This window comes from Puntigrus tetrazona, chromosome 20 (genome assembly GCF_018831695.1).
Source record: "Puntigrus tetrazona isolate hp1 chromosome 20, ASM1883169v1, whole genome shotgun sequence".
NCBI classification, from domain to species: Eukaryota; Metazoa; Chordata; class Actinopteri; order Cypriniformes; family Cyprinidae; genus Puntigrus; species Puntigrus tetrazona.
Window position 1 is genome coordinate 19826524 of NC_056718.1, and position 24079 is coordinate 19850602.

The following is a 24079-nucleotide window of genomic DNA, read 5'->3' on the forward strand; positions in this document are numbered from 1 at the left end:
AAGGGCTATGTAAGAAAACACCAGAACCTAATTGGATGTAATTGCCGGGTGCAGGCAGCCAGACTACAGCAAGTGATGAGGGCATCTGAGATGCACCACGTCTGAGTCTCAGTATTCTCCCAGCTCCTGCAGAGCTCAGCCTTCTAATGAGAAGAGGAGGACAGACTGAGGAAGTGGTAATTGGATCCTCCCTGTCCTGTCGCCTGGGCATGTGTGGCGATGTGGCTGTGCTTTATTTAGATCCTCTAGGCAAACAGTCTCAGTTCTCCACTTGCCAGCAGCGACCGCAGAGCTCGTGAGAACAAACCACTCCTGCCCATCTCGAGCTCATTCGCTTGCACGATAGAACTTTGCTCTCTGCAACTGCATGCAGCAGCTATGCCATTATATTATGGACTAATGAGGCTGTGCTGACATGCTAATTAAAGCGGGCTGCCTGTGCGAATCATTTGGGATTCGTCTACTTTTGATGATCATGTAAACAACTACCTTAAATATAGTTTGATCGCTGTTTACTTGCGCAACCAGACGACAAGGAATAAACGCGAGCAGCAGGCAATTAAGAAAAATAGGGTATTTATTGTATGCCGATGTGCTAGCAGATGTATCTCACAAGTGCTTCGTATTGGGGTAAATTCAAGCATAACAAATTAAAAAGGTTGTGTGCTGTTCTCCAGTGTGAGTGTGTGTGTCACACTCGGTGTGTGTCCTGCAAGTTTGTGTGCGTCCAGCTGCCAAACTCTGTTCTGGAGAGCATCAGTATGATTGACACTCTGGGAACCTAGGGAGGAAGACAGAAAAGAAGATCATCTATAACACATTCAGGCAGAATGGCTAGGTTAGACTGGTTGTTATGGATGTATGTCAAACTTTAGTATAAGGCTTATCAGTTTTTAAAATATAGGATTGAGACACATTTTTGGGTGTAATAAGCCAGGTTATGTGATATTTCTTACATGTATAATATACCATAATACCTGTGCTACTTTTTAAGTAACCATATTCCTTCCCCACAATGCAGTCAAGGCTTGAGTGCAACAGAGTGTCTACATTGCAAGCAGGGGGCATGACGCATGAGCTACATAACTAGGCCACTACCATTATAATCAATGAAGTTGTCTATGCTGCAAGAATGTCAGAAAAGGACAAACACGGCAAAAAACCCCACCATTTTGAAAAAAAAAAAAAAAAAAGCCAGGCTCAACATTGATGTTTTGGAAGAAGAGTCTCAGCCAACCAATAACAGAAAACGTTACAGTTCATACATAAAGCTTGAATGTATGGATGCTGTTTTCGACAATTAAATTAAAAAAAGTAATTTTAACTCACAGTTCTGACTTTTTCTTCTTGCAACAGCAAATTAACAAATTAATTATTTTTCTCTCAGAATTGTGCTTTTGACTGTTTACTCACAATTGCAAGTTTATATTACATAATTCACATTTTTCCCCTCAGAACTGTCACATATAAACTCACAATCCCAAGTTCTGGGTGGAAAAAAGATTGACATGTCCTCAGAATTATGAGAATATTCTGACTTTATCACACAATTCTGAGAACCAAAAATCTGAATCGTAAGATAGTTACATTTTTCATTTTTATTCAGTGCCAGAAACAGACATTCATAAAAAAGTAACTATTATTTTTTTTAAAGTACAAAAAATGTAACAATTTATTGCTTTCTATTGGAAGTACTCAAATATACTTTTTAAAAAACAACAACATAGATTACAGTAAATATAATTATGACATAAAAACAATTAGCAATTAATAACAATTTTACTCATTGTTTAGAAAAAAAAAAAGTGATCCTGTCCTTTGGTTGAGCCACTGTTGCTATGTCAGGCTGGGCTGTGAAGAATTTTTAAAGAAGCAGTGTCAATTTAGTATTGTTTTTTATGTTTTGCGATGTAATTATTTCTGTTCAGTTTAATGTTGTTTTTGATGTTGTAATTATTTCAGTTCAGTACTTATTTCTACTTTTTTTTATTGAAAGTTAATTTAATATTCATATTGTATTTATTTCTGCTTTATTTAAATGAATTAAAACTATGTTTTAGTCTCAGTTGATCGTACAGACCATTGGTGCCACTGATTTCTACAGTCTACTTAGGTTTACAATGCCTTTTGGAAATGCTGCCCTGTTTCAGATGCTCAAAAAACAGAGCAATGTTTTGACAGTCACATTGTCTTTGGGGGAATCAGCCAGCGAGCAGGTTACTTATTATTGACTTTGCATATTAAACTGGGATAGGAAACAACATCAACACTTCAGCTTTATGTATTTGCATGATTATCTCTAAAGCTCACTCGAGTTTGTTTTGCTTAAAAGTTACCTTCAGCAATTAACAGAACTTGATTTTTTTTTAATATAGCGGCAGTAATGAGGTCATGTCATTGAATCAGAACGCTCTACAAATCCCAGCATACCTGTGGTGTGCCGAAGAGACAAAGGGAGTGGACATAGCAGAACAGCAGGACACAGATGTAGCCCCTCCTGGAGGTACACACTCGCTCTCTCTGCCTCCCTATCCATCTTTGACTCCAGCTGAGCTCTGAAACGTGAGGAGAAGCCAAGGAGGAAGGATCACGAGAAAGGCATCTCCCATCTCTGAGTGTGTGCTGACAGTTCACATGGGCTGATCACTAGCATTTTACTGCTTTCAATGCCGTCCAGAGCCATCTCGCTGTCCACGCAGAATCGAGAAGCCAGGTGCTCCAGGTGAGTGCCAGATTTCTGCCAACGCTGCAGCAACAGAGGGCATATGAACACATGTGTAAGTGCACATGAGCTGAGGACAGCATAAAATATCTTGCATGTAATGTATAGCACGCTTTCATACTTCACATGCATCTATTTGTATGTACGCCTCTGTGCACAACAAACAAAGCAAATGTTTTCTGATGCTACAATATGCCACACGTCCCTGACACTGACATGACAAATGTGACGCATGGAAACGCTGACATCGGCCTGAGAGTAAAGCCTCTCCTGAGGGGCTGTCTAACGCTGGGACTGATACTCATAGAGCTGATGTCAGTGGGTTCCTCCGGGAGCTTTTTAAGTGCGGCCTGATTTATGGTGTGTCACGGATGTCTCCTGCGTTCTCGTCAGTGGAGGTACCTGCTTGCCGTCGCTGATGTTGCACGGCACAAGCAGGATCTGGGAGGCAGGGAAAGTGGTGGAGACGGACAGACAGTGCTGCTGCTGGCGGATTTGCTGTCCATGGGTGTAGATCCACTCCTGAGCGGGGAAAGAACATAGGCTATTCTGATGCTGAACCAATGTATAACAAAATGAAAAAGCAAAAGCAATTCTCTTTCTAGAGAATCGCACAGATTTCAACAGATTACACTGCTGTAAATACAAAGGTCTTACATATATTTTAAAGTAATAGTTCACCCAGAAATGAAAATGTGCTTACTCTCAGGCAACACAAGAAGTGGATGAGTTAAAATGGTTTAACGATGGATTAGTTTTTTTTTTTTTTTACATATATTCAGCTTAATACTTCTCAAGCTGTTAATTGATGGACTGGAGCTGTGTGGATTACGGTCACGTTTTTATCAGTTGTTTGAACTCACATTCTAATGGCACCCATTCCCTGCAGAGGATCCACTGGTGAGCAAGTGAAAAATGGTAAATTTCTTCAAATCTGTTCTGATGAAGAAACTCATTTACATGTTGGATGGCCTGAGGGTGAGTAAATTGTCAGCAAATTTCCATTTGGGGTGAACAAATCCTTTAAACGTTATGTGACAGATTGTACTGATGCCAAATTAACCTTTTAAATGGCAAACTAAATAAATGTATGTCTTCTAGTATATCACAATTATTTATTAATTTGTAATTAGCTTTAGAAAAATCTATCATTTGTAGATTTAGCATTTATATTACGTTTATGCATTTACCAGACACTTAATAGAGGGACATAAGCAATTCATGACAGAGCCAACAATGTTCATAGTATACAATGACATATTTATTAAAAACTAGATTAGGAAACAAGCTAGAGCATTTACCAACTTGTTCATTTAAAAATGTCTGTTCTAATATGTCATCTCTACTTAAAAGGTAAACAGAGAAAGAGCGAGAGAGAGAGAGAGATGTTGGAAGAAAATAGACACTTTTTGCTTTCCTTTGAGACGGTGGTCTCATTTGCTGTTCTGAGACACGTAGGGAGAGAATGACGCATGAGGGCAGTGAGAAAATGTGCTTTTGTGAGCCACTGATGAACCACTTCCCATCTGGTAAGTCTTACAGGCGCTTAACAAGGTCACACGCAGCAGGCAGCAGGGAAACATGCTCTTGTGGTGTTGTGAACACACTTAAGTGCTCTGAAATCACTTTTGTGGTGTTCCGGCCCCAACTCTACTGTCTACAATCATCTCTCGGCTTCATAATTTAGAGAATAAACATCTGAAAAAGACAACTTTTTTATGGTCCACAGAGGAACAGGAGAGAGGCTCAGTTAAATAAACAGTAGAATGAGGGTCTAAGACTTTATGACTAGTAGTTGGTGGCTTTGGCTGAAACACATTTTCAGTTTAAGAATTGGTTCCCTTTTAATTTTCTGAGCTGGATGTTTTTCCATGTCTATGAAATTGAAATAATATATATTAAATATCATATTTAAATATGATAAATGCATAATTGTATAAAATTCATTGCTGCTTGTAAAATACCGCAAACATTGTTAATTGATAAATCCTAGTGGAAAAACCTCAACAACGTAAAGTTATTTGAATTTCACTGCACTTTAATATCATATAAAAACAGTGAAATTCACATTTCAATTCTGTACTGTTTGCTAGCTTAATTAATATCCAGCAATTGAATGGACTTTAATAGCCATTCACTATTCAATTCGAATGATGCACAATTGTGTTTTTCTTCCAGGCTCATGCACAGGTGAGGGAGCCATGAAGGGTGACAGTAGGGCAGATTAGCTGCTCAGAGACCAGAGGGCACCTCTTTGTTTAATATAATTACACAGCAGTGCACAAATGTGACCTGAATTAAATCCCATTACCCTGCTGTAAAAGCTGCCTTTCAACATGCCCCTGGATGCATAGCATTTAATGTAATCTAGCATCTCAGAGTCGCAACCTAACCATGTAAGATGTCACTGATTCCTGGCGCACACTACCTTTGCTCCTCCTCCTATTTTCACCAAACTGTTCAGTTGAATGTTTGAGCACAGTGCTTGAAGGCAAGATATGCTGTAAATGGTTATTATTCAACATCAATGGTGTAAGTTTTGTGAACACCAAATTGGATAACATGGAGAATGCAAAAATCACTATTTTCCTCCAGCGACAGCAGTTCCAAAGCTGATCAATTAATACTTAAAGCATGGTTTTTCTTATATATTGCAAGATAGTTTTGTACCTGATTGGCTGCTGGTACGTCTTTGGTGATGCTGCAGGGTGCGAGTGTAAGCACTGGGAGATCCTGACCCTCCACTATACGAGATTCTAGACAGTTTTGTCTCTGCCGGATCACACCAGACTTCGCATCGGAATCATCAGGAACTCTAGATTCGGTAAATGAAACATTACAGTGTTATTATAATAAATACCACACAAAAAGAGAGGGGAACAATAAAAATTAAAAGTACTTAAAGGGCTCAACTTTTTTTATAAGTAGTTAATTATGAGAAGAAGTTAATTATGAGTAATTGATGACAGAACTTTTGATTTTGGGGTGAATTAACCCTTTAATCATTTTAAATAATAAACTAAACCCTTTATATGTCAATAGTTTCTACTTGAAAGCAAAGAGTAGCACATGATTAAAAAAACATTTCATAAATTTCAGTATAATAAAAAGTATACTGAAATTTAATTGCAGCACATTTTGGGACACTATTTCTCATCAAGTACGTCCAATGCCAATATATATGGCATATGTGAACCATGTTCATATTATTCATTCTTATTTCTCTATAATCAATTAAGATGCAAACAAAATAGAATTTAGAACTGTTGTATCTGCTACATTAAGAGCAAAATGTAAATGTTTAAATGTTTTGGGTTTTTAGTTTAGTATGACAGTTTTACATTTTCTCATAAATGTCTGCAAAGGTGCATCAACATCAACTAATTTAGATACCAAATTAACAACAGTGGCATAAAAAACTTGTCTTTTAAAGACAAAAATAAAATCTGCCATAGTGGGTGGAAAATCATTCCCTCAAGAGAACTAGTGTACAATGAAACCGATTTAGACATACAGTAGAGCGGCCTTATACTGCCACGCTAAATAATAACATGGCGCTTTACAATTATCAATCACCACCCACAGACACTCAAATACAAACACCACACTGACTCCTCAACTCACTTGAGCTCTGGGTAGACATTGTCCAGATACCACTTGAAGGATTTGCACTTAAGACTCTCGCGGAGCTCCTGCCTGCCGTGAATGCTGATAAGAGAGGAAGAGAATGAGCGGAATAAGAGATGAATCTTTTGCCTAATGCTTCCCCATTATAGATACACACATAAACACACACATGCTATCAGTCACTCACTCTCCGTAAGATTTTCCCCTAGCAGCCGGCCGAGCTGAGTAGTAGAACAGTTTGAACTCATCCATCCAAACCTCAGCAGTCCTTCTGGTGTTCCTGAAACAGAAAGAGCATTGAATGGGAACACTGAAGTGTGCTATACTAAACACTTCACTCAGAGATACACACTTCAGCCTGAAGAAGATCATTAGAATGACCTGCCATTTCATCAGTACAGCTACTCGAAATAGTGTAGGAAATACAGGAAATAAACGCACTTGCAACTGTTATTCTGAAGAAAATGAGCAGAAAACTTTATGTCGCATTCTAGGGAAATGAGGGTGTTATATACACATCAATTACTTTTTTTTTTGCACATGTGTTGGTTCATTGACACATTTTATTGCAGGTTATACACTAAAACAAATAACACATAAAAAAACAAACCATATCTGATTTCTATACTGTATACATCTAACATAACTCTTCTAACAGATGTAAAAGGACACAGTTTTTAAGAGTATCTAGTAAAGCCAGCTAATGCCTTCAGCAATTATTTATTAGCGCCTCTGAACTATATGAGGAAACAGATTTTGTTGACTGAGCACACTGCATAGCAATTCAGATTCAGAAAGAATGTTGTGCTATGCCCTTAATATTTCATACGGTTTCATGCTGAGGTTTTTCCCCAGAGGCAAAACGTGATAAAAGCAAACAAATTTTACACAGCAGATTTTCTTCCAGGCAGAAGTTGGAGTATTATCTCTATCTTTGGCAGGAAAATTCCCACAAATAACATAGAAAAACATCCAACAGATTAACATATTCAAATTTACAGGTTAACAACCCCCAAGGACAAAACAAGGTCTTCTGATGTTGATAAAAAAGTGTTACATCCTTTATCAGCATGAATAGATTAGCAAAAACTGGATATGCTGGATATGAATTATTATTATTACAAGTATGTGAACTTCTCAGGACTCTTACTTTATGTAGGTGTTGGCGTTGCCCTCTGGGAAGATATAAGGATGTTTCTTGTGAAATACGTGGCCGACCCTGCTACAAGGAATGATTTCCAGGCTTCCTCCACACATCCATACTCTAAAAGAAATCTCTACAAACACAACACAATGAACTCCAATCACAGTGCACTACACAGTATTTTAATATCATTATGGTCTTAGTGAGTACATTCTAACAAAAGTGTGAAATCAGTGAGATTTCTTTATTTATTACTTACAAAGGCTGCATTTTTTTTATAATAATAAAAAAATCTTCTTATTACTATTATTTTATTTTTACTCCATTTTTAAATGTTCCAGGATCTTTAGAAATCATTCTCATGCTGATTTGGTACTTAAGAAATATTTAGTAACATTATAAACGCATTTACTAATGTTATAAATGTATAAATCAATTTAAATCATCATTGCTGAATTAACAGTAGTATTAATAGAAATAATAAAAGTATTCCTTTCTTAAAAAAATAATCTTTTTAGCTAATATTGCAGAAATGTATAAAATGCAAGTGAATATTATGTCATGTAGAGTAATATAACTTGCTGACATGTGTATATGTGATTTAAAGTAGCCCTGCAGGATATAACTTTACTCTCATGCCAAGAATTAGATCATACGGTTGAAATCTCCTGTCTAAATATGCCACTGCCCAATGCTCATTTGCAATTATGAGCACAGTAGCCTACTTAAGTCTGAATAAACCAGCACTGCAACAGCTCCAGTCTAATTCTGTCACATATGCATGGTTAATGATGGTTGAACCCAGTGCAGAGGAACCATCCAATTCCCCACAGTGCATTGCTCTTAAGTATTTTAACAGAGCCAAGAAAAAACATAGCAGTTAAACCGTATTTTGGTGCCTTTATTTAAGAAAATTGATTCCAGAGCTATTTCTAAGTTCAAATGTCATTGCGTGCCATTTCCTCTCTGTGATGAGACAACAACCCTAAGTTTCCTCTGTCAGAGCTCGATCGGGGAAAAAAAGTGATTGAAGCTTATGCGCCGCCAGACAGGTGCTCTCATGCATAGTAATAACTCACCAAAGTTCTCCCTCCCCAGATGTCCATGGTCGTGTCATATTTTCCCAAGCGATTGAACCAGGATCTGTCAATCACAAAAAGTCCTCCTGCGATGATGGGCGTTCTGAGGGTTGAAAGAATGAAAAAAGAGTGAACATTAAGTCTTGACACTAAACACTTCAGTCCAGGTGACTGCTTAAAATACTGCTGTCACTCAGGATAGATGTATGAAAACGTTTCCTTTTCTGGGAAGAGTCTTGGAATGAAGAAAGAGAATAAAAGTCCACTGAAGTGAGGGTATATGGGTACAGTACAGCCCAGTTCTCATTCTCCTGATGAAGCTCAGCTTGCCCTTCAAAATCACAGCACCCAGAGAGCTGCTTCAAACACTAAGGACACTGGAGGAAACGGCTCCGGTATTATCGGAAGCATTTGAATTTCATCAGCCGTAATCTCTCATTGTGAAGTGGTAGGACACATTGTTTCATCTGCTGCTTCTCAGGGCCACTCACGTACTTTCATTTCAGATTCATTTACTTTTCACACGTCTGTTCTCATCTCATTTTGGAAGGCAGAAACAAAGCTTAAAAGCTTCAACAATTGGGCTCAGTAAATGAGTGGAAAGTGGACAAGCCTGTCAAAGGTTTCACAGACGAGAGAGTGTGAATGCATTTTAAATAATGAAATAAAATGATAAATAGTGCACAAGTGGCATACTTCCGAGTTGTTCATACCGCACACGTGGGAATGGTTACAAGTTTGAACACATACCAGGTATGAGCAAAATCAATATTTGCTTTTTCAAACACCACTTATATATATATCTTATGGGATGCTCATATAAGAACGAATTTTGGTAATCACCAATGTATTTGGAATAAATTACTCTATTCAAATAAATATACTTATATATAGCATGGGGGCAATAAATTGGTGAAAAGTAAGAGTAAAGACCGTTATAATTTTACAAAAGATTTCTACTTTAGAGAATCTGGAAAAAATATTGCAGTTATTACAAAATATTATTACAGTGTTTTACTAAAATATTAAGCAGGGCAGTGTTTTCAACAGATAATAATAAGAAATGTTTGAGCAGCAAATAAAAATATCCAGAATATGCCATCACATGAATAATTAAAAATAGAAACTGTTATTTTAACGTGCAATATTATGTAGCAATGTATTGCTTATTACCGTGATGATAAAATAAATGGAACCCTTGGCAAGCCTAAGAGACTTCTTTAAAAATATTTTAAAATTTTACCATCACAAAGTATTGAACGCTAGTGTATGTAACATACTAGAAACTTGCCATTGTCATCCTGGAATGATGAAGTCTTCCAATATGGTTAAGAAAGCTAAAACTACTCACTATAGTAGTTAGGGTAAAAATAATTGTTGCAAATCACACATGGCAGAATCATATCAGTCATTTGCAATAATCATCCATTCCTAGACTCTTCTGGATATTTCAGTATTCACAAAAGTTTGAGTATTACATCACAAATATACATAAACTGGCTGTCAGACAGGGTCATGGTTGTGCTGTCCTTCTCACATATCAACTTGAAATACACACCACTGCTTCCCATCTGCGTCCACACACACACACAGCTTTCAGTGACTCAGTTACCACTGATCTATTTTGCATCTGTTGGTGGATGGGCTGCGAGAGACCCAGGCCGTCTGCAGTGCTGCATCGGTGCACAGCACACACAGGAGCAGACGGGATCTGAGCCCTCTCAGCCTGACTGCCTGCTTATCTGAGCTATTAACAGCCTTCATTACAACAGCCTCTGAGAGCGCTAGGAACAGTGTGAATTACACCATAACAAGAGGAGACAGAGAAAGACGACGGAGGAAGACTAAAAACTACCAGGATTGGTTAAATGTTGATGTTACTTTGTTTATAATAAAATAATCAAAACTGATTAATCAAAGAGATGTAACTCAATGTTTGTAATTATAGTATAATAATAATATTCTTAATCATCAATAAGGCTGAACCTCATACTTCAAATACATTTTCTCTAACATGAAAAGGAAAATACTATTTAGGTTTCTAATAAATGCCCCTGTTCTAACCAGAAATGACTGAACAGTGCATGCTATTCTTAAAAAATGCTTTAATCAAAATGTAGTAAATTTATCCACATCTACAACTTTTCATCTTACATATTTTTTGTGTTACCAAGGCTAAACATGGGAGGAAAACAATATTAACCAAGTTGATTTTTTATATTTCCTGGAGAAAAACATGAGTGATTCTTGCCCTTGTAAAACTCACCCCCACAATGTGTAAAAGAGGCTCCAGTCTTCTCACTCCCTATGTATTTGAGACCGAGCCAGTTCTCACCAATCACAGCATAACAACCAACAAATTGAAAATTATCTGAAATTAATCAGTACATCAATTTAAAACAGAAATTTTGACCAATACTACATAATTATAATCAGACATACTGTATATCTCAAAAAAGATTAAACCAATTAGTGAGTATTTGCCAGAATGTTGCTATGCAGTTTTGAAGGTGCTCTGACTGATGTTGCTTTGCAGTTGCTAGGGTGCCTCCAGTTAACTTCCTTCTGGTGTAAGTTACAAAAATACCAAAATACCACCTCCTGAGATTCTATGACATTCTATAACCTAGATGTGGGTATTGCAATGCTTTTGTATATCTTTGTAGCAATTTACTTGCTTTAAAATATTAAGATTAATTGACTGGCATTTCTTGGTTAATTGTGAGGTTTACTAGGAGTATCTGAGGGAAAATAGGTTCTACACCAAATGTTTGTTCAGTGTAGTTGAGAACCACCGCGTTAGTTTAATACTATGGTTAGCAGTTTGTGCCAGTGCCCAAGTCTAAATACAAACAATAGTTAAAGTGATGCTAACAAACTTTTAATAAAACGTGAATGCCATATCATGTGGTTTCTAAACCTCCTTTTAAACCTTTTTTCCCTTGAAGGTTAACTGGACTTGTAAACAAATAAAAACAATTTCTCTGTAGATTTTAAACATGGTGCTCAAAGCCCAATATGTGCTGGACCAAACCTCTGTACTGATTTAGCAGAATAGTTCTAATAAAAGCCCTTCTGCTTCTCTTCACCTACTTAATAGGCTCTGTAGGGTCAGCTCTCTTGGCTCGCTTTTCAGCTGATAGTTGCTCCCATTTAAAATGTAAACTCCAGTCAAATCCTGCCGCAGAGACAGAGAAAGAGAAAAAGGGAGATCAATGAAGATCTTTTTGCTCCAATTTCTTGTAACTTTAATTTTTCAGTGGCGGTGATAATTAAAGTGTACTGCTGATGATAGGCCACGGCTTTCATCAGAGCTAATTGTTAGATTTGTTTCTGTGTGACACTGCTGATTGGGGACTGTGACCGGAGCCCCTTGATGTCAGTAGTGGGACAGCAAATGAAGGATTATAATTGTAGCCTTTACCTCCTCGCAAGTCTGAGGAAGCGGCGACATAGGCAAACGTGTCCATATTAATGATGTCAATCACAGGGCTGGCGACACAGGTCGGGTCCTGAAAAATGAAAATATTAGAAAATGAGACAAAAGAACACAAGAGATTTGATAAAGAATGTGGACGGCTCAACTCTCTGTCTGTTCAGCTTGATCTCACAACAAAGGAGGTGGAAAATCAGTGAGAGCTGGGATTATCTGTGTTACTAAGAGCGAGTGAATGTGCACACAGTCTCGTCCAACATCATTACAGCATTTGCACTGACCTCATCACTCAACTCTCTCATGCTACTGTCCTGCTGAAAGAAAAGAATACTTGACATGTGTCAGCACTACTGGCTTTTCAAGCTACCTCAAATTGCTTATGAAATGCATTAAAAAAATGTTTTTGTGAATTTTGTTGTGGGATTAAAAAAATGTCTCTGAGGAATGTGAAAAAAAGTCACCTTTTTTGTGGTGAAAATAATCTTTTTTTTTTCGCAATATGTGCTGCTAGCAGTTTTATATGCACAAAATATTGCAAAAGTTTTAAAATTAATTTAATGCTTGTTAACATATGCTGTTAAAATACGTCAAATAACGGTTCTGCTAGCAGACAGAACAAAGCATCAGGATATTCATGCATGTGCTCGGCAAGTGGTGCTGCATTCAGTGCCGCCTCCGTTCTGCCTGCTGACTCTTTTCTATTGAAAATTACCTAAAATAGAAGACAGTTGCACAGAATCTAGGTAGAACACAATAAGAATAAGTATAAAATTGTACCTCTTTTGCCCTCTGCAGCAGTGGAGGCAGCCAATCTTTGTTGACCTCACAGTGACTGTCCAGAAAAGTCAGGATCCCAGCTCCTGCAGCATCCGCCCCTCGAACCCTAGACCGGATCAGACCTGCGACACACACACACACACACACACACACACACAGACACACACACACACACACACACACACACACAGATCAGACACTGGAGAATTCACCGTCCATCAGAGCTGCACATTACATCTGTTGAGAAGCCTGTTAAACTGACAAATACTCAACAATCTCATTCACAGAAAAAGATACGAGAAGAGCCATTTAAATCTGATTAGTTGAAGGGACAATTAAAGCCTTATGGTTATTATCGAATCAGAGCAAGAAGCTTTTCCATGAAGGCGAGGCTGTTAAATCGGTAGAGCCTGACTGAGGATGCATGATAATTGTAAACGTGCAAGACTCGTGCAAAGTTTCACGCTGCACGGCAACTTCAGCCAATTAAAAATCCCATTTCATCCTCAATAAGGCTGTATTTTCCAGATGGGTGAGCGCACCCTCTACAGAGTTGTTGAGAGCAGGCTGTGTTTGTGTGTGCATGCATATTGGGCCAGTGTGGCCCCTCTGTGTATGCACTGGGCAGATGGAGAAGGAAAGAGAGAGCGAGAAAGACAGACAATGAAAGAGAGAGCGAGAGAGTGAGTGAATGGCAGAGATTACATTCACCTACAGCTAATAGAGTTAACATAGCAGAACCACACACCCTGTTTGTAGCTTCAGGACGACAATAGGGTTTAAATGCCTTAAACCTTTTAACAATTTTCTCTTGTACAGAGTTGGCTGCACAGGGTTTTATGCATTAATCAATGCTGTCTAAGCGACAATGTGTGACAGTGTGTAATGGAACCTCGGCGCTGAAATAAACAGGAGAGGGCAGCAACTGGATGATTATTACTAATAAGAACTTTACATTTTTTCTTGCCATTAATGACTGAATATTACATTATTATTCTTATTTATGTTATCATTATTATTGCTGCTTGCTCATACTTTGGTTTAGGAACAAACCCTAAGCCCTGATATTAAACTTGTATGCATAACTAGCTAGGGACGTGACTGATTAGCTTATTTGCAGCTTATTAAGAAAAGCTGTGCTATTACTTTTCTAAGTGATTGGACTTTGCTTGGCAGATGATGAAATTAGCAAATAAATCCAACAGACTAAAATAAGGGAAGGAATCAAGCCTCATCTAGGGACCAGTATATCATAGAGACTTTCCTAGGGACTTTTGATCACCTACAAAACCTCAGAAACAGTGTTGTTATCTAAAATTATATTTAAAAAGTGTTAATGGTAATTAAAATAAAGCTGTAATAAAATAAAATAAAATACACGTATTAAAAGAAAAAACTTAAACTTAAAAATACTAGAGATCAAAACTTAAAAATGTTTCCTTGGCATCTATCTATATATATATATATATATATATATATATATATATATCTATATATATCTATATATATCTATATATATATATATATACCCATCCATCCATCCATCCATCTATAACACTGTTGTATAGTTGCATAATGACCATGGTTTTGAATGAGGAAGCCTTGCTCATATTACCTTCAGAATGTATGAAAATCTAGTTATTAACGTCTGAATGCATTTCGGCCCAGTGACATTAAAAGCATAGTGCTAATAAACTAAACGAGAAATTTAAATCCAAATCGCACATGGAAATTTATGTAAAGCTTGACCTGCTTAATTTACCAAAAAGGTAACCAGCCATAAAGATGGCTTAACCTTTCAACATCCATAATGTTGTTAAACCATGCTAATGGCATTTCATTAAATATTAAGTGGCCATTTTAACCTCGAACAGCCATTCCAAACAATGGCCAGCATAATATCTGCCACAGGCTGTACAGCAGTGGCAAAATCAATATTTGCTATAACAGTTTAAGACCAATGTTTTCAGTTAGATGCACACCAAAATGCTCTGCTTACAAATGGATTTTTAAATGTTTATTTTTTTTTATCACAAGTATAAATCTATGTCTATGCGAGCTGTTTGCAAACTAATCCATGCTCCAAATCACCCTCTAGATTCAATATATCTGTTCATCCGAATGGAAAGATACGGATGACAGTGTGAGTGTGTGGTGGCAAAACTGTATCAGCTCTGTTTTCCACCTGCGCAACTGGTACATGGAAGAAAGTGTGAAACACTGGCCAGAGTTTCAGTCAATGTGCAGTAATCTTCCTCACAGTCTGTTCACCGTCACCCTCCCAGTAACGCACCACCTGCTGTTAAAACACTCACCAGCACACGGGCGAAAAGCAAACAGCTGCTTTTAGAGTCTGGATGGTATTACAAACAGGCATGCTGCCAGCCCAAAATGAAATATTTAATTCATAGGGAGAGGGAGAGAATGACAGAGATGTCATCACTGGCCTACCTTCTCTGCGTTTATTACGAAGACACTTTACTTTTGGCAACTTGGTGAGAAGAAGGCAGTCATTTGCTGAAAATAAAAAATTATTCAAATATATTTATTTCAAATATTTATCAAATACATTATGCACTGTGTGATATTAGAATATTCTCTTTTTTAACATATAATTTCAAATATGCAGTAATGCACAGTACTCACGATCTTCGCTGAAATCATCTACCAGTATGATTTCATGAATCAGATGCACAGGAGTCCGATTCAACACACTTAAGAGAAACAGAATAAAAACTGTTAGAACTGCTGTACAGTTAAATAAAAAAGTCCTAAAAGTGAGAAATTGTTTTCTTTAAATTAAAATCCGAAATAAAATTAAGTAATTAAACATTACATTAAAACTAAAAGAAGATTAGAAATAGTACTTTGGGAACTAACAAATAGAAATTAGTTTGACAATTTACAAAAAAAAGGAAAATAAGTATAATTTAAAACTAAATACACAAACAAATGACCATAAAAATAACTAAAGTTTGTATTTAAACTGAAATGAATTAAAAACCAAATAAACACTGTATTTTATATAAATAATACTAAAATACCACTGACAAAAATTTATTTGAAATTCAGAAACTGCAATCAAAAAGTCTAGTTTATTTACATATAGAAATAATAATAATAATAATAATAATAATAATAATAATAATAATAATAATTAATTTGTTATACTATTCAGTGAATATGTTTAAACCATTAAAGAATATTATCCTTAACATTGTAAAACAGTGCCACAAAAAAATGTGTTACAAAAAGTCCAGAGATAAATAAGCAGTTATGTTGTTAGCCAGATATGAAGTGAGACACTGGGGCTGCATTGCTGTGGAGTTGAAGAGCACAGACCTCCTCTAAACCTCTTTTCTTTGTCCTCACACTAGGTGACTGATTGCATTGCACTCACGCTCACAGGTATGTTTCCACATGTCTGAGTCAGTGAGACACATTCATCACAGTTCTCCTCTGTACAGCACATGCGCACAGATTCAAACGCTCACATATAAACAGGTAAGCACAAGCACAATTCAAATTCACTTTGCATCTCTACAGAGCTGTAGGATCCTCATATTCCCCTCAGTCACCTAACAAAAGACCTTTATTCCCACAAGCAGAAACAAGGCTATAGTACAAGGCTAATATAAGATCCTGCATCATTGCAACATTTCAATCAATCAACCTTCCTCAGCCTTACCTTGCTTCACTCAAACAGGGATTTATTTAACAATCAAACCATTTTACATATACTACTTTGAATTAAATGCTTTTCATTGAGATGTTTTTGCTTTCAAGTGACAATTACTTTTAATGCTGATTTATTTTGATTGAAGTATTCATTTGGAATACTGTCTCTCTTATAGTTTTACACCTGCTCAAAGACTAATTACAAATCAAAGCACTTTTAACATCAATTTCTGCTGTTGTTTCCTATCAGTGCTGTACCGACTGTGAAAGTGAATGTCAGTCTATTGATTTTTGGTTTGTTGGTGGCTTTGATGCCAAGGAGCAGGGTAGCACATTGGCTTTGAACAAACACAGTTGATGAAAAAAAGTTACATTACATTTACATGCATGCATTTTACAGGCAATTTTATCCAAAGTCAATTCAAGCAATTTATTGTCATTGTGTAAAAACTAAATTTTTTGTGTGCATGTTGCATGAGATTTAAGCTAAAACTGTAGCTATAAAAACATACTGTAACTTAGTCTTCCCAAAAAAGGCCATTTAATTCAAAAGTTGTAAAAATGTTTTTTTTCTGAACTAACAATTGAACAAATAGAAGGGAAAAAAAGTAATTTATTGCCATCTTGAACGATATACAGCATCTACTCCTTAATTGATTTCATGAAATGGTGACAGCAGTTTATATAATAAAGACATCAATAAATGAAACTGAATAAATAATTCTTCAACAACTCTTTATGTAGTAAGTTAGCATAAACTCTTTGGATGCAAATAATATTACATAACAGCTTGCATATCAATCACACTGACACAAGAATTTAAAAAAAGGTTTCTTCAAGGCCCTTCTGGCAAATCAATTCACATCCGTCTTATCTATTTGCTGAACTGCTTTTTTTGTCTACAGTAGGAATTGCTCATCTTCAGACAGGAAGAAAAAGTGCCTGTGTTGCATGGATGTCGCCAAGGACTGTTCTGACCTACCCTATACCTGAGGGGTTAAGAAAAACAAACAGCCTCTCCCCCATACCTCCTCTCACATCTCTCTCGCTCGCTCTCCTTTGCCTGATAAGTAGCCGCAAGGAAAGAACCAGGAAATGCTCCAGAAAGTTCTCTTCCACCTCTTAGGACTCCCTGTAGTAATAACCTCTGTCAGCAGCAACACCCATCAAAAACTGCCTGGGGCCTACACTTCAAACCCACTCTGTGTAAATGCTTAGTCTATGAGAGCGTTCATGTGAAGAGATGTTTGTGTGCGTTCATGTGCATAAGAGATAGAAAATCCTACATAGGGAAAAGGTCATAGAAAGATAAGGTTTAATACTGCTTTGCCATCAAGGTGTCTGAGCCTATCTAGTCAGTCAACAGGATTTTTGACGTTATTATCGGAGCTGTTGTTAAATGGCTGGTAACTTTAACAAAGGTTCAGGGTTAAAGCAGGGCAGAAGTCATTTCTGCTGTGTACGGGAGCTGCCGTGACTAATGTGTGATGAGAGTAGTTTAGATACCACACACTCCAGGGCGAAAACACCTCACACCACATCCCTTCACTAAAGCCACACGAGCCAAACTGCACCTGGATACTGTTAACGCCCAAAAACAATTTCTGACTTAATCTAACAAAACATACAGTACCAAAATTACAAAAGAAGTTCTATGTAAATGTTCACATTATAGTTAGAATCAAGAAAATGTATTTTGCTTAAATCGATATATGTTTTATTCATATGTTAATTTGTATCATTTTTCACAGCTCAATTACAGTACCATCAAGTCATAGAAAGAATTAGCATCATGGCAGTAAGAAGATGGGGATAATAATGTCTTAATGCAATAAAAAAGTTGGCTTCATTTTCTTATACAGAATATGGTATACGTGTGTAGTCCTAAAAATAGGCTTCACTTTTATGTATATAAAATAAATGCTTAGGAACTCTATGGAATGCTTAGGATTAAAATGCACTCTTAGGCTCTTGTGGACTTTTCTAAGCTATATTGACGTGCCTTGCCCTACAGCTACAGCAAGACTTACTCAGTGCTCTATCTACCTACAGTAGGTCAAACGTCAAGACTGAAAGCCAAGTGCTTTTTTAACACTGAAAGGGGAAAATCATCTGCACCAACACAGGAAAAAAAGTGCAAATAATTGTATCTCTGGGAAGCTTGTTACTGGGGCGTTAATCTGTACTTTACCCTAAAAGGCGCATTTTAGTACTTCAGAATTATAACATGTACCTTGAAGGTACTACTATGAACCTTTTATGGATAAATAACATACAAAGCCATTCCTTTGAAAATACTACCTCAGTGACAAATAGTCATAACCCTGAAGGTGCAATTCTTACATATTTTGTCTGAAAGTGAATAAGGCAAAAGGAAATAATAGTAACCAGTTTTAGATAGCTCAATCGGGGCGAAAAGCTACATGTGTTCTTTGTGACACAAAAGGAAAAGGAACAAATATGCGCCATGATATGAGAATGGAACTGATGGATTTAAGTCTTACCTCCGAACTGTGCGCAGCAGGGTAGATCGTGCCTCATTGTGAAACGTGATCACTATGGTAGTGGATGGCAGGTCAGGGTCATAGTGCAGTGTTGTACACCTGGGAGAGACAGAAGGGAGTCAAAATAATGAGACTCTGTGGTACTAATTAAGCATCAAGTTTAATGTGTGGCAGAACCTTTGCTGAATTTACACCTACTTAATAATCAAACGTATTGGAGGTCAAGTCATCCCTTAGCATATGGCGAACAACAGTAACTGCAGAAATGCATAAAGTGAGTGCTTTTAAGATGCTTTAGTATCCAGTGAGCACTTAAGAATAAACAACATAAAACATGATCCATGGTTAAGAGAGATGTTGCCTCCGTTAACAGACCAACAGCACCCCGTTGTGTGGAGGAAGAGGGAACATGTGGTTAGAATGGAAAGGACAGCAGGCAGAACCCAGAGGAGCGAAAGCATCAATAATGGAAGATCTGATTAAAAATAAATAGTATTTTTGCTTCACCCCAACAGCAGAAAGAGTGGGCCAGTAAAAAGCACTTTGTTTTGAGGATGAACATTCTGACTTAAGTGTAAACACCAACCATTACTCCTGCAGTGCTCCACCTCAGAAATTGGGAGACAAGATTTTGATAGTAAAGTCAGTGGATAAAACTATAGATCAAACTGACCAATTCATTCTTATGGGATAAAGTATACATAGCGCCTCCCAACTTAAAACATAAAACTACTGTATAACAACTACTGAAAAATGGAAAAACAGGTTACCCACTGAGCCATTTGGCCTCGTGTATGAGAATAGCCTACAGAGAGTAAAACAGACAGAGGATAGCCTTTGTAAGGAGCTTCTATCCTAGATTCAGACAGGATGGGGTGCTCCCAATCTATACTTACATTTGTTCTCCAATAATATTTTTAATTTTTACACAGATGGAGAGAAATTGTTGTTTCAGTTGAGATATATATATATATATATATATATATATATATATATATATATATATATATATATATATATATATATTTATTAATTTTTGTTAATGAAAGACTTTGTCATGCTTTGCTACCCATTGTCACAAAGCATTGTAAGAGAGAGTGATGTAATGTTATCTAAATATTTAAATGTCATATTTGTAAATTAATATTAAAAATTAATTGTTTTTTAATCATTTAGATTTATATTTTAACATTTGTGTAATAGTATTACATGAAATCATATCACTCAAAAATTTCTTCTATCGGTTTTTAATTATATATATATATTTTTTTTATTAAACTTGGAGCTATTGGTTTATAACTGACAGCTATAGAAGATTTTTTTGGAAATGGGGAAAACACTTCCAAAATCAAAGGTGCTTGTGTTTCTATCAATGTGCTCCATTTTTATGGCTTTTGCAAACATTAAACATAACATAGCATTATCTTCACGCAATCACATATTATACATCTGTGAACATCACCAAAAATTCAAAGTGGTCTCAAGTAAACCGACTACTGAAACCTTCTTAAATTAGTTATATTAGAAGCAGCATACTTACATCATAATCACCTACGTGAATGTGTATTTAATTTGGGGCTCAATATGGCTTGCTTAATTAATGGCTATGTTCCATCTGGGTGAGCTGCCTTGCTGTCTGATGCCTCACACAGGCAGTCTTACAAATAGCATTTTTTACACAAACCATAGTGGACACATTGTGCAGAATAATGGATACAAAAATGAACTGTTAATATGTAACTAAGCTCAGAATTAAACTAATAAGCATACCATTTAAAACATACACAAATATTAGGGTAAAACTTATTTTCCAAGTTATTCAGCTTGATGAATGATGTTTTACAATGCTGTCTACGTGAGGAAGTTCACTTGGTTTTGAAACGGAGCCAATTTGTCTGGAACGTCTGCTACTGAAAAAGTGCGTAACTGACTGAAATTGACTGTTTACTGCATTAGCAGAGTGTAATTTAGGCCTTTTTCCATCTCTGCCCCCCACCCAACTCTAATGCAATCATTTAAATATTGAGTCAAACTGTGAAATAAAGTGATATAAATTTCACTAATCATTAGACAAGCCAGAGCCTTTAAAATGGTTTAATCAAAGAATCAGCGCTGGTTGATTTAACACACATACTGCAAAGTGCAGATGTATTTATGTTTTCTGACAAAACTTTTGGGGGTTAAACAGTCATGATAAATTTGCTTTCGAATCAAGTACATATATATTCCCGCTTTGTTTATTCATGAATACAGTTAGATCAGCCTTTAAAACACACTCTTATGAGCTAAAGGGTTGTGTCTACAGCTTTATATGCTGTTTGAAGCCTCTACTGGAGGCAGCCTGGGAGCGGGATCCATCGCTTCAGTGCAGCTATAGCCCAAGGTCTTTTGAGATAGGGGATGCTTTTAAACAGCAAAACACAGAACATCATTAGAGTTTCTGTCAGAAAACAACATCTGGAGAGGGGAAGCATATTGCTGTGTACTTGATATTTTACAAAATGATGGATGCATCCATGAGAAAATTGTGAACTGGGAATGTGGTCTTAGTTTCTCATTATGATGTATCCAACTCACTTTCCTTGAGACTGCTACTGGTGGACAAAAATCACAACATATGGCCTTACCAATAAAAATGCTGTATATTACAAATAGAAAAGGCAGTAAAGCTAATTAAATATGCTGTTCTACTGAGTAATTGCTTTGTATATGTTTTATTGTTTATTATACAAAGAACAATGATAGGACCCGACATGGAAGTTTATCTCAAAAATATGCATTCATGTCTCAGATTCTCTGTGGAGATGCGAACGTCCTTCAGGTGCTGCTTTTGTTACACACACAATAGGATGTCTAAGAGCTCTAGGGAACTGAGTGACACTGTTTCAACCTTGGCAAGCCTGAAAGGCCCAGAAGACAGCATGTCTTCCATTGCTTGAGCTACGATGAAAATTAAACACGCCACTTGCATTAGATGGCCCTAAAAATAACTAAAGACCTCTAAAAGAAGCAGTTTTGTTTATTTTATTGATAAGGCCATGGAGAACTAATAGGAAATGAGAGGGAAAACTAGAGATATCACAGTTTTTCAAGTTGATAATCAGCATGAGATCTTCATTTTAAAGGGCCTGTGCTTGATTTGGAAGAATGCTGGTGTGAATGCACTGTCTTAATTGGCTACTGCTGATGATCTGAGACACTTCCCCTCTCAGGAATGTCACGCACATGCCCACTCATTATTCAGCAGTGGGAGTAGATATACGGTGGTTAACTCCTAATTAGAAGAAAGAATGACACTTCTTTAATATGAAGTCTAAAATGCAACTCATAAAGGCCAATTAAATACTGTCAATCATGCTGTTGGTCGAAGAAATTAAACAGCTACTTTTAACATATTGCTAATTATAACAAAAGAATTTCAGTGTTGTGTCCTTTTGAGTAAAATGCACATGCCTTTAAGATTCATGAAGTGGATTTTGAATGCAGTTTTCAATAATAGACAAAAAATAGCAGAATAATATATATTTAAATTATTTCATACAATCTTACCTGCATAATTAGGGAATGTAAGCTACTAAATTTAAATCAAGTCAAAGGCTAACACGCTTTCGACAGTGCTGCACATTATAACCAATCACACATGATTCTGCTGGGCTTATGAATGCAGTGACCAGTAAGAGTTGATCTGTTTACTTGTTCACTGAGGAAATTAAACTCAGATAACAGAATGCAGATTACTGTTAGAGTACAATTTAAGTAGGATATTAATTTCATAGTATAAACAACTTCCAGTGATTATAATGATAGTTTTTGTGAGTGCTTAAAACGCTTTTTTGATACTGCTGATGTTCTTTCTCTTGTACAGCCAGAAGTGTTGTAATTGGTAAATTACAATGTTTTTACCTTCTCACTCATGCCCCTCAAAATGTAAAAAAATGCAAGACTGCTTGCAAATGTAAAAATGTCTGTGGGTGCTAGCATAATGGCTTCGTGATTCATTGCAGAGATCTATAGATTAAGTTGTTATACACTGTATTGATTTACAAATTCCTAGTTCTTACCAATGCAATGTAGGTTATTTGAATGTCATTAAAACAACGGCCATAACTTCATTGAATTACAGCAGCATTTCACTCGTGAAATGGCTGTAAAAAGGGTCCAGTCCCTGACTACATTAATCAAGAAATGAAGATAGATTTACAACAAAATAAATTCTAGCAAATCTGGATATCTAAGAACTAATAAAATGATCTCCTCATCAAATGTGTAAATGGGTCATATTATTTTTTTTATTACTAAATTTTTGGCTCCTCTGGATGCACTTATAGTCAGGGCAATCTTAGCCATTAGGAAAAGGTAGGTGACTGCCTTGTGTCCCCAAAAGCCAAGGGCCCCTAAAATGCTTTTTACACACGTAGATGCACATTAAGTGCAGACGTGCAAGTAATGGTTGCTGTGTATAGTGTTTTATCACCACGACAACCATCTGAGTGTCCGAGCTGGAATGTCTCTGGGTCCGCTCGTTTAAAGAGCTGTAACTTTCAGTTAAAACACAGATATGCTGTAATTTTACAAGCAGGTATGGGTACAGCTATTGTCTTTATTGTATGTTTATCCTTTTTGATTTTTATGAGACGCGGCTCTATTCACATCTTGGAAGGTAGAGCTGGTTATGTAGTCTTATGGGTTTCGATTTTCAGTCATTATTTTACATTCATGTCATTGTCTGATAACAGAAACAGTAAACATAAATCAAAACAGTTTTATTTTAACTTTTAAAAATACAGTAAGTGGGGTACAGAGAGGCAAAACAATGTAATAATGAAAAATAAATGTACATTTTGCATGTGAGCTACCCCATCATGCCTAAACAAGTTTGTGTCAGTAAATGTAATACTAAGCTATAATTTAATATTTTATACTTACGACTATACTTAAAAAATGTTTTAAAGGTTGAATCTCAATGAACGTATTCTAATTGCTATTTTGTGTCTACAACACACAAAGAATAAATGTAATAACGCATGTAAATAAAAACAATCCCATTATACCACAACGAAAAATAATATCAAAAAATCCGGAACGACAACTATAAGCACCATCTCTGCAGCA

General features: G+C 36.5%; 1 protein-coding gene across 1 annotated transcript; it reads right to left on the reverse strand.

The window, feature by feature from the left end:
- Positions 1-576: 576 nt before the first annotated feature.
- On the reverse strand, positions 577-22522 carry LOC122325502 (polypeptide N-acetylgalactosaminyltransferase 14-like). Its single transcript, XM_043220540.1, has 16 exons — positions 22517-22522; positions 19738-19772; positions 18968-19066; positions 15432-15499; positions 15237-15302; positions 12786-12907; positions 11997-12084; positions 11666-11750; positions 8569-8675; positions 7500-7626; positions 6537-6629; positions 6347-6430; positions 5393-5537; positions 3125-3244; positions 2431-2746; positions 577-781 (listed from the first exon to the last, which is right to left on the reverse strand). Exons 1-15 carry the CDS (start codon positions 22520-22522, stop codon positions 2588-2590), a joined length of 1404 nt encoding a protein of 467 aa, XP_043076475.1. The 3' UTR covers positions 577-781; positions 2431-2587.
- Between the last annotated feature and the right edge of the window lie 1557 nt (positions 22523-24079).

Bases quoted from the DNA above. Each gene is read 5' to 3' on its own strand.
- LOC122325502 (XM_043220540.1), bottom strand. The intron at 6,630-7,499 runs GTAAGAGTCCTG...TTTCTGTTTCAG, and splicing joins AACGCCAACACCTACATAAA to GAACACCAGAAGGACTGCTG. The intron at 6,431-6,536 runs GTGAGTGACTGA...CTCTCTTATCAG, and splicing joins AGGGGAAAATCTTACGGAGA to CATTCACGGCAGGCAGGAGC.